Source organism: Octodon degus, unplaced genomic scaffold (assembly GCF_000260255.1).
Source record: "Octodon degus isolate 3935 unplaced genomic scaffold, OctDeg1.0 scaffold00107, whole genome shotgun sequence".
Taxonomy (NCBI): Eukaryota; Metazoa; Chordata; class Mammalia; order Rodentia; family Octodontidae; genus Octodon; species Octodon degus.
In genome coordinates this window covers 8,333,757-8,345,306 of record NW_004524683.1, presented here as the reverse complement: position 1 = coordinate 8,345,306, position 11,550 = coordinate 8,333,757, and the positions used below count along the sequence as shown (strand labels likewise).

General features: G+C 40.3%; 1 protein-coding gene across 1 annotated transcript in view; it reads right to left on the bottom strand.

Annotated features, from left to right (window-relative positions):
- Gpbp1l1 (GC-rich promoter binding protein 1 like 1) overlaps window positions 1-11,550 on the bottom strand; it is a 28,171-nt gene that overhangs the window by 1,987 nt on the left and 14,634 nt on the right. Inside the window, exons 5-10 of the mRNA XM_023724188.1 lie at window positions 11,498-11,543; window positions 4,586-4,726; window positions 3,901-4,059; window positions 2,629-2,753; window positions 1,261-1,363; window positions 4-82 (exon numbers count right to left, since the gene is read on the bottom strand). Coding sequence (XP_023579956.1) covers window positions 4-82; window positions 1,261-1,363; window positions 2,629-2,753; window positions 3,901-4,059; window positions 4,586-4,726; window positions 11,498-11,543 — 653 coding nt within the window. The remainder of the gene's footprint in view (window positions 1-3; window positions 83-1,260; window positions 1,364-2,628; window positions 2,754-3,900; window positions 4,060-4,585; window positions 4,727-11,497; window positions 11,544-11,550) is intronic.

Genomic DNA, 11,550 nt, shown 5'->3' with positions numbered 1-11,550 from the left:
TACAAGTGTTTCTCCAAGGAGAGAAGAGGCTCAAATTGCGACTTTGCATGAAGCCATTTTTTGCAAAGCCATTTCTTCTCAGCTGCAGACAGCGTGGGAGAGAAAAAAAAAAAAAACAAACAACCCACAGTCAATGACTAAATTTGCACACGCAGTTGGGCAAGGCCGGGGCTCAGTTTGGAAACAGAAGATTGTGTGTGGAGTCCCGAGATATTTTACAGCAGTGCTTTTCAAACGTCCATGTACAAATGAATCACATGAAATTGTTTCAAAGTTCAGTGTAAGTTTCCTGATCTTTATTTTTTGTATTTTAGTATAGGGTCTGCAGGGTGTCACTATACAAATCAGACTCTAGTGATTCTCCTGTTTTTAGCCTAAGAGCTGGGATTACAGGCACGCACCACCACACCCAGTCTAAGATTTCCTGTTTCTAACACAGTTCTGAGTTGTAAAGGTCAGCCTGTACTTAGTTCCTTTATAGAACTTATCCAATGCTCATTATACCTTAAATATTTGCTGCCAGAACTGTCAAGTCAGAGGGATCTGCAGAAACTTCATTTGTCTTGTTTGCTGCTGTAAACCTTATGCTCTGGCACTGTTTTATTCAGGAAAAAAACCCAGTTGCAAAAAAAAAAAAAAAAAAACCTGTTGTTTTTTGGTACAGTACTGGGACTGAACCAAGAACATCATTTATCTACCACCCCAAGCCTTTATATTTTGAGACAGGGTCTTACTAAGTTGCCTAGTCCTAATTCAAACTCCTGCCTCAGCCTCTCCAGCACCTGGGATTACAGGTGTGCACTATCTCTACTGTCTCAGGCATTTGTTGAATAAAATTGGGGAGCGGGGGGACTTCTGACCTCTGTACCAGCCCAACCACCACCAGGGAACTACATATGGGGCTGGAACTACAGGAGGGTATACCGCTCTTTCTTAAAGACTGAGAGTTCATAAACCCACTAGTTGGGAAGCTGAAGTAGGGAGAATCTCTTAAGAGCTGAAGGGCACCTGGGCTAATAGGTTACTCTCTTTATTTTTGCTAGAGTCAATTGCATGGTTTGGTTTATTATACATTAATAGAGACTCTTTATTGCCTATGCAGAGCCCAGGGTCCCGTTACATTTCTATTATGGTGATTTGCTTTAGACTTTCTAAGGTCTTTTTCTCACTTTAAACTCAGGGCTTCCTAATGGCAAGAACTATCCAGACTCCCTTCTCTCTTAATGGTTAAATGGTATCCAAAGAAGATTTATAATATACCTGCTCTGTCTTCATGTGGAACTCTTTGAGCTCATCCTCTGTGAGTGGAAGGCAATTCTCATCATTTTCAGGATATTCCTGCCATCCCATTGCTTTCAATAACCTGGTGGAGGCAAAAGGACAGGTAAAGAAAATATGACACCAGTAGGAAAATCTATGTGGGAAGCTCATCACTTTCCACAAAGAAACTTTCCTGTGCAGTGCAATGAATGTCAGAGAAGAAACCTTCTCTAATGCTTGTACGTGAATGGGAAATTTCTACATTAAGAAAAAAAGCTATATAAAGAGGCAGCAGAAGCAGAAAACATGTTAGTATAATGAAAAGAACCAAATTATAATAGCTCTCAAGTCTCATCAAAACAGAAGAAATTTCACTTTTGTTTCCTGTGTATAAGCATGTACCTAAGCTCTTTTATTTTATTAATTTTTATTTATTTATGCGTGTGTATGCGGCCAGCTCAGCCCACCAGGGGGCGGGGCTGGTTGGCATGTGGTGCTGGGGGATTGAACCGCGGTCTCTGTGCTTTAGCTTAGCTTGTTCTAGGTAGGTGCTTTAGACCACTGAGCCATCTCACCAGCCCCTTAAGCTCTTTTAATTTCACACATTTGTGACTGTTCTTCTAATCTTGTGAATCTCTTTCAGGAAGGTACTGCCATGCTTAGCAGGCCCAGCTCACCAGCCAGTTGCCCAGAAAAATGGCAGCTCTGTGTACTCAAGGCCTTCATTTTCCATAAACCAGGGTCTCAGGTTTTTTGAAGCTCATTTAGAAGGATTTTATTATGGTAACTGCTCACTGGAGCAACACAACTGCCCCAGGAAACAGGTTCCCTTTTCCTTTATGCCTCCCTTGAGCTATAAATGAAGTCAGAAACCACATCAAAACTTTGCGGGGGGGGGGGGGGGGGGGGGGGGGGGGGGGATGGGGGGGGATGGGGATGGATGGTACACACCTGTAATCCCAGCACTTGAGGCCACAATGGACTACAAAATGAGTTCAAGGGGGCTGGAGAGATGGCTCAGTGGTCTAGGGCACCTACTTAGAACAAGCTTGGCAAAGCATCAGGGACCGCGGTTCAATCCCCCAGCGCCACATGCCAGCCAGCCCCGCCCCCTGGTGGGCTGAGCTGGCCACACACACACACCTGCTGCTGGTTTCGGTGTCAGAATCCTCAAACTCTACTTTACAAGTGTTTCTCCAAGGAGAGAAGAGGCTCAAATTGCGACTTTGCATGAAGCCATTTTTTGCAAAGCCATTTCTTCTCAGCTGCTCTGTCTTCATGTGGAATTCTTTGAGCTCATCCTCTGTAAATGGAAGGCAATTCTCATCATTTTCAGGATATTCCTGCCATCCCATTGCTTTCCATAACCTGTGCTCTGCTTCTAGAGAATGTGAGAGGACCTGCCCTTCTTCCACAACAGGGAGAGAGAGACCATTCTGAAGACAGCCTTGCTCCCCATTTTCCTTTGGTTCGGGTGTGCTGTTCTCTTCCAACTGTAATAAGAAAAAGGACACATTGTCTAATCTTTTCTAAAAAGATAGGTAACCTACAAAACCAAGGAGTCAGAAGTTCAGCCAGTGCTTTCCAGAAGACAAAAACCTCAGCCCATATGTTTGTCCGTTATAAGCATGGACCTGTTATAACAACAAACTTTCTGAAATTTACGTGGAAAAGTAAGATTTGAAACAGCTAACATAAAATTGAAGGAGAACAAAATTGGAGGATACAGTAATACCCACAATTGGGATTTACTAAAAATCTTTAGTATTTGATGGAGCATTTGATGGAGCATTTGATGGAGCATTATCCAAGACAGATATAAAAATGTCTTCAAAAATTCAGTAAAATAATCTTATTTAAAAATGGGCTAGAGAGGCCAGGGAGATGGCTCAATGGAATAAGCGCTTCCCTGGCCAAGTGCAAGGGCCTGAGTTCAATCCCTGGTTCCACCAGAAAAAAAAAAAAAAAAAAGGGCTAGAGAGCCAAACAGACACATGGCCAAATGGTACAATACAATCTCTTTGGAAGTCAGTTTGGTAATATCTTATAGAACTAAGCATTTTCTTTTCCTTTTTTTTTTTTTTCCGCCCAGAACTGAGGATTGAACTCAAGCCCCTGCACTTTCTTATTCTACTGAGCTATCTCCCCAGCTCCTAGAACTAAGCATTTTCTTAACATGCGATCCAGCAATCACATCCTAGGTATTTATCTACCTAAAGCAACTGGACAAGTAATGTTTACACAAAAAACTTACACTTCGCACAGTGATGATTACAGCATCTTTAATCAGACTGCTAAAACTCTGAAGTAATCAAGATGTTCTCAGTAAAGGTGAAATGAAAGGTCATTGAAATAAACCTTGGGGCCAGGGAGATGGCTCAGTGGAATAAGCGCTTCCCTGGCAAGCACAAGGGCCTGAGTTCAATCCCTGGTTCCACCAAACTGTCCCCTCCCCCCCAAAAAAAACACCTTAATTTGAATCTCTGAAGAACAACAAATTAAACTTATTTTAACAGAGGCTCTAAAGCCTGATATTCTTACAAACAATATGTAGTACATTTAAAAATCTTGCTACTCCTTTCTTCCATCAGTTAAAAAAAAAGCACACATGTAACAAAAGAAAATACTTTATGATCTTACATCGTCCAGCTTGTCACAGTCTCTGTTTTCTGAGGAGTCTCCATTCCGGTCATCCTTCAGAGTCTTCAGGAACTCACTCTTCCTGTCGGTAGTTCGACGGGTCAACTTGGTCAGACGAGAGGAGCTGATCTCAACTGGAGGGGTAGTGCTGGAGGGACTCTGGGAATATCATAAATTAGTTGTTTCTGGTAGCAAACAGCAAAAACCTGGATTCTCTGAGCTATTTCTACATGTACACAGCATGGACTTTTGGAACCTGGTAGCCTGTATATCACTGTCTTTTACCAAACAAACGAACACACACACACCCCAGATCTTTTATTTAAACAGTAATTTTGAAGGGCTGCTACAGTCAAGACTTTCTGGCTTTATTTGGATTTTTCTACTGTCACCAGCAGAATAACCAGCCTGATATCATCTCCCCCGCTCCCCAACTGGGAATTGAACAAGTCCTTCAAATGCTTATTCTACTGAGCTATCTCCCCAGCCCCTGACACAATCTTGGTCTACCAGAGAGAGCATTTACTCTACCCAGCTACTGCCCACTTTTGGACCCTTATGGTAATGTGGAAGACATTAGTCAAGAACTCTTTAGTAACCATAATTAAAAGCATTCTGTCTACACCTCACACTGCATCTCTAAGTATACGGGAAATGGCAACTTTAGGAAAACTTTAATTCTTACCTCTTTGGGAGAGCTTAGAACTGCACCACCAGCCAGTACCACTGGTTTGGTAACAGAAATTGGATTGGTAAAAGCAGACTCCCGGCTAGAGGAAAGGGATCCTGATTTGTGTTCCATTCTGTTAGTTTTCCATGCATTGGGCTACATTGGGAATAAGACAAATCAGTCAAAGCAAGCACAAAAGCAGGTCAGCTATAAAATCATAAAGAGCAAAATGTTATATGGAAACCTAAGTCCCTACAGCTTTCCTGCCTCAATATGCTTGAGAGATGTGGAACTTTTAAGATTTAAATATTTTAAGGATAACTGCAAATGGGAAACTGGAGTCATGGATACTAACAGGTATTTCTCAAAAATAAAAGTTTTAGTTCAGTTAAGACTGAGAGTTGCTGTTATTATTAAAATTCAAAAGCTTTCTTTTTTAGATACTGGCGATTGAATCCAGGGTCTTTGTACATGTTAGGTAAGCACTTTTTCACTGACTTAGATGCCCAATCCTTCCTAAAGATTTTGAGGTAGGATCTCACTAAATCCCAAGTAGCTTTAATTGTGCAGTTCTCAGGTCTTAGCCTTCTATGAAGTTGGGATTATATACTTGCCCTCAACAGCTTTATTGGGCTAGTTCTTGAAGCACTTACAAGTTGCATACAAATATGACCAACAGATTTTCCATTTATCACATTCTTTTGTTGTTGTTCTGGAGACCCAGCCTTCACACCAGGCTATATCTAAGCCCTACATTTTAAATTTTAGACAGGGTCTCGCTAAGTCACTCTGGCTGGGCTGGAACTTGCAGCCACTCCTGCCTTTGCCTCCCAGACTGCTGGCACTATGGGTGGGAGTCACTGTACCTGGCACATGTTTTCACTGACATTGATTCCTAACTTTCATAAATCACATCAGAAAAAAACTTTTGTGGGAATTTAGATGTCAAGAAGCTCTAGGTCAGGGTAGGCACTGTAACTGTTTAGACAATTCTGGGTTAGTCCAAAGCCTTAAACCTTTTGCTTGGATTTGTGGAGTCAGGCCATAACTCCAACTATGATGGCAACAGAGTACAGTTAGAATACTCCATGCTTTAACTGTACTGTATGAGGAAGTCAAAAAACCTGGGCAAGTCAATACAGTGGGGCCAAACCAAGTAGAAAATTTATGTATTTATTTATTTTTAGAATAAAACAATCAGAACTAAGAACTACAGGAGAAAGCAAGAGTTTGAGTGAAAAAAACCAATTTTTGGATGACAAAGGCTTTCTCACAGAGGTCTTTTCAGACAGGGTCTCACTATGCAGTTTAGGCTGCCTGTAAACTCTCAATGATCTTCCTGTATCAGTGTCCCAAGTGCTGGGATTACAGGCATGCAAAACCATGCCTAGCTTTCTACTTCTCTTTTCTTTATGTAATTATGTGTATTAAAATCCACTAATATGAACTTCATCTCAACCTCAGGTTTGTTTTCATGGTGCTAGGGATTGAACCATCAGGAGCTTTACACAGAGTTATATTTCCAGCTCTTTTAAAATGTGTTTCTTTGAAGAATGAGATATTGCTCACTACTAAAATTCTGAACAGGTCCCTTTTCCCCTTTTAAGGTCCTGATGCTTCATTCTCTAGCGGCCTTCCTGAATTCTTTTCAATCTTTTCCAAGGATGTAGCCATTCACCAGCATTCGAGGCTCAAATACTCTTCTGTTACTGTAGGTAAACTTTATTAAACAAAACAAATAGAAAAACTAATGTGTACTCATTCAAAATTTTCAATTGTTAAAATTATGTAGATAGGTAGTATGTGACACTGTTATTGCTGCCCAAAACCTCTCTCTCTAGCTTTTATAAAGACTTCCACGAAATCTTATTTCACTACTTCCTATATACCAGGTGTACTGAATCATTTGTCTTTACTTAAACATGGCATAGTATGTCTCAACTTTTGGGGTGAAATTTTGTTTTGTTTTGTTTGAGACGAGGCCTTGTTATGGAGTTTATTTTTTCTTTTTTTTGAAGCTAAAGTATGACACAGGAAATACTTCACTGTGTGACACTATATAATAGAGGCCATATTCATAGGTACCTAACCATAGAATGTAGATGGCTCAGAAATAGCAGTACTGGTGATTCAATTACTGATCTTTATATAAAGCAAAATGGTTTTAAGTGATTTAGTTTTAAAATATAAGTTTATGGGCCATGAAGATAGCTCAGTAGAATAAGTGCTTGCCTGTCAAGCGCAAGGGTCTGATTTCAATCCCTGGTTCCGCCAAAAACAAAAAACAAAAAAACAGTTTACACTAAGAGAGTTCTTTCATTTTTTTTTTAAATAAAAGAACCACTCTTCTGAAGCAAAGTCATTTGTTGTTTGAAAACGTTTAAGTGTAAGGGCTGGCCAGATAGCTCAGTGGACTAAAGCACCTGCTTACTCAGAGTGCAGTGGCTGGGTCTGATCCCCAGCATGTCCTGCTGGCCTGGCCCCAACCCTGGGGTGAGCTGAGAGGGCAATTAAGACTGGATATGGTTGTTGTGTGCCTGTGATGCTAGCACTTCAGAGACTGCAAATAGGAGGACTGCTATAGTTTGTTCTACGGAGTGAGACCCTGTAGACCCTGTACCAAACACACACACACACACACAAAAAAAAAAAAAACAAAAAAGCACATTTAAGTGTTATTATGTGCTCAAAATAATACATTATTTCTCTCATTTACAATAAATCAGTAGCTATGATTAGTCATATTGACAAATACATAGGAACTATGCCTAAATCAAAGATTTTAAAAAATAAAATACTTTCTATCAGTAACCTAAAAAGTCAACAGAGCTCAGTAACAGTATTCTTTCAAAGTAAGGTACTAGGGGCCGGGGAGATGGCTCAGTAGAATAAGTGCTTCCCTGTAAGCACAAGGGTCTGAGTTCAATCCCTGGTTCTGTCAAAGGAAGGTACTATACACTCAGCAATTTCTATAATATGCTAAAAATTAGAACATGAACAGAACAAGGGGATGATATGTACACACAAAGTAATTTCATGTTTTTTTCATTTTGATTCTTGCTACCTTGTTTTCAAGATGGAAAGATCTTGACTTCAAAAGTAAAATGCTTGAGAAGTGAATTTACATTTTTCAGTTTTAAATGGTACTCCTGTGTTATTTTCTCAGTAGTCCATGTTTCTAGATACAATTCATGATTATTGAGAAGTGGAAAGACTCTACAATGGAGATTTTGCCGTTGGGAATGTTAATACCCGTATCAAAGTGATGGCCTTTTGCCAATCTGAATTTCTGTGGCTCCTGCTGTGTTTCAGCATCTTTTACCACCAGGGATGATACAGGACATTTGGATTTCTCAGGGTCACAGCTCTTTGTTATACTTTTTTTTTGGCGGAACCGGGGATTGAACTCAGGCCCTTGCACTTGCCAACGAAGCGCTCATTCCACTGAGCCATCTCCCCAGCAATATAGGACGTTTGGAATCAACATACACATCTTTCAGTAATAACAGCAAGTTTTCATTGTTCCTAGCAATATTTCTCTTAATTTCTGGACAGTCTTGCTGCTTTTCTACTCTGTTCCATTCCCCAAATTGAAATTTGTGACTGTCCGAGTCACCAAAGCCTCTATACTCTTACACCATGATGCATTCCCTGCTACAGAGCTTGGAGTAGCCTTGAAACTCACTCAAGTACTGCCCAGATTGGCCTTGAACTTGAAGCAACCCTCGTCCAGTCTGAGTGCTGGGATTATAGGTGTGTACCACTTCCTTTGGCTTTGGTAAAATTTCAATTTCCTTCTGTGAAAAGCCCCCTTCCATTTGACTTGCTCTTAAAAAATTCGTATGGTTTCTAAACTTCTGGTCATGGAATAATTAATAGGATATGTCAGGAGCTATATTGCAAGTACTTCTAAAACTGTAATTCCCAAATTTTTTGTTGAAAAAGTTTATCAAAACCAGTAGCTTTCTCAAAATAACAGCTTTAAAGGGCCAGTGAGATAGCTCAGTGGACTAAGTGCCTGCTAAGCAAGTGTATGGAATGGGGTCTGATCCTCAGTACCACATGTCTTGCTAGCCATGCACTCGGATGTGCTGAGCTGGCCACTAAGACAGAGCACACATCTGTAATCCCAGCACTGGGCAGCCTGAAAATAGGAGGATCACTGAGTCCAAGTTGCATAGTGAGACGCTGTACTAAATACATAAAAGACATAAAAATAGCTTTTTAGAGTGGCACAAGATTCTACCACTTGTCTAGTATGTGTGAGGCCATGTTCAATCCTCAGTACTTAAGATTTCCTTCCTACTATCCACCATTACAACATCCCTTCTCTGCCAAATGTCACTATTTTTTGAAGGACAGTAACAACCACCTTTACATTAGTTTTCAATATTCATTTCACCCTTAGCTCACAACAGGGATAACATGATCTTAAGCTCTGTATCGTGATTTTTTTCTGGTCTCTTTTAAAAGAGGTCTGCCTCTGCCTCCTGAGTGCTGGGAATACAGGCTGGCCTCCATGCCCAGCCTTGTATCATGATTTTTATCCTTGCAACCTTATTTTAAACATATGTATGAGATTTTGAGTACACAATGACATTGTTTTTTTTTTTTTTTTAAATGTATTTAGTAGTGTCTACAGGGTTTCACTACACAGATCAGACTTATAGTGATCCCTTGTTTTCAGCCTTCCAAGCACTGGCATTACAGGTGTGCTCTACCATACCCAGTCTTAATCTCCGCCTCAGCGTGCCCCAGGGGCAGGGCAGGCCCAGGAGGAAGGGGAACCCCAGGCCCTGCATCTGCCTAAGCAGGCGTTTTAATTCACTGAGCTATCTGGTTGGCCCCTGCCATACTCATTTTTATAGTTTATGTAGTCTAACAATTATTGCAGACTCTGAAATGAAGTACTTACAAAAGTATTTTGCAGCACTGGGGAATGAATCCAGGGCCTTCACCCTGAGCTAAATCCACAGCCCTTTCTGGTCCCTTCCACCCCTTTTTTGTTTTTTAAAAGACAAGATCTTGCATAGGCTGGGGTTTGAACTTGTGATCCTCTTGCCTCACGAGTCTTCCAGATTTCATGAATTACAGTTGTAACGCCACCATGCCCAGTCTATGAAACTTTTTTTTTGGAGACAAATTCTCACTGTGCAGTGCAGGTTGGCCTTTAACTCTTGGCAATCCTCCTGCCTCAGGCTCCAGGGTAGCTAGGATTATTGGTGTACATCACTGTACTCAGTTGATTTTTCTTTTAACACAGTATATTTTAATTATTAGTATGTTTTTACAGTGGTTGAACTCATCCATGCAATTGTTCTGTGCTTATGTAAATGTGCCAGGTATATAATCATGATGAACCTGAAACCTGCTCTTACAGTTACATATAAGAAAAACAAATAGATACAATAAAGCATGGTAGCTATTGTGTTTAAGAGACACAGAGTAGTACATAATTATAAAGATATAAGGAATAATTAGATCTTCAGATATATATGATAGGAAATAATTCACAAAGTGAATGGCATGAGTTAAGAATTATTTCCTCCCAAAAGAGAAAAAAGGGGCAGTAGGATAGAAAAGATAGACTGTACTTACATGGAAGACTTACACATGGAATGATTAAGTAGTCTGAACATTGCATTGTAACATCAGTGCTGGGTGTGATGATGCATGCTTGTAATCCCACAAGAGACTGACACATTTGAGGCCAGCCTGGGCTATTATTAGTGAGTTCAAGGTCAGTCTGAATTAGACAGAGGGACCTGTCTCAAAAAAACCAAACCTTAACCCACATCCAAACCCAAACCAATCAGTGACTAACAAACCTTATGCACTGGCCTACTGGTCTGAAACATTTTTTTTTTCCTGAAACATTTTTATATGGCTCATAAACTATTAATAGTAAAAATAAAAATAAACTATTAATAGTTCTACACTTTTAAAGGAATGTTAAAAAATGAAAATGATATGCCATATGCAAAAATCTTATATATCCCAAGCATATTTATTATGATTTTTTTCTTTTTTTGTATTTTAGGGAAGGGTCCACAAGGTGTTCAATGTTTCACTACTAGATCAGACTCATAGTGATCCACCTGTTAATAGCCTCCCAAGTGCTGGGATCATAGGTGCACACTACCATGTCCAGTCTCAATTGCTGTCTCAGCATGCCCTAGGGGGGTGGGGCTGGCATGGCAGGCCTGGGGATTGAACCCCTGGCCCCTGGGCCTGCTTGCAGGCACTTTAATCTGCTGAGCTATTTGGCCTGCCCTTACTATGACTCCCCTCCACTCCTCCCAAAAAAATTCTGAGCTGTATATAGTTTATAGCCACTGAAGAGGCTTAGGAAGGTAGGTGATATATTCAACTTTCATTTTTGCATATAAAACATTGCTCACTATGTGTTCAGACTGGCCTCAAACAGCCCTCCTGACCTAGCCTCCTAAAAGTAGCTGAAACAAAAGGCACGGATTCCCACACCCAGCTGTATTTAATTTTTAGGATGATTACTGCAGAAGTTCTGTGGAGGATGAACATTAAGAGAGATGAGAAAGTATACAATAGCATGACATAACGAAAATAACACAGAGTAAACTGATGGAATTGTATAATTAACTGGTCAGCTGAGGTGAATGATTTAGTAAGGAAGACTAGGTAAGAAGCAGCCAAGATATTAAACTCAGATGAGACAGATGGTTATTAATGCTACTAATGGAAAGAGCAAATGAGGAGGAGCGGGTTTATGAGATAAAGTAAATGCTGTTGGCAGCTGCAGAGTCTGGAGACAGGGTACAATATTATACACAGAAAAGGTACAAATGAATATCTGGTAAATGATTCAACAGGAAGAAAAAAAGAATAAATGTTTTTTGATTTACTTCCAATCATGTTATACAAATTTCTTATGTTGAATCCAAACAATACCTTGGAAGGAGGTGGTGCAGGCTTAGGAACCAGGTTCTTATAGACACTTGGAA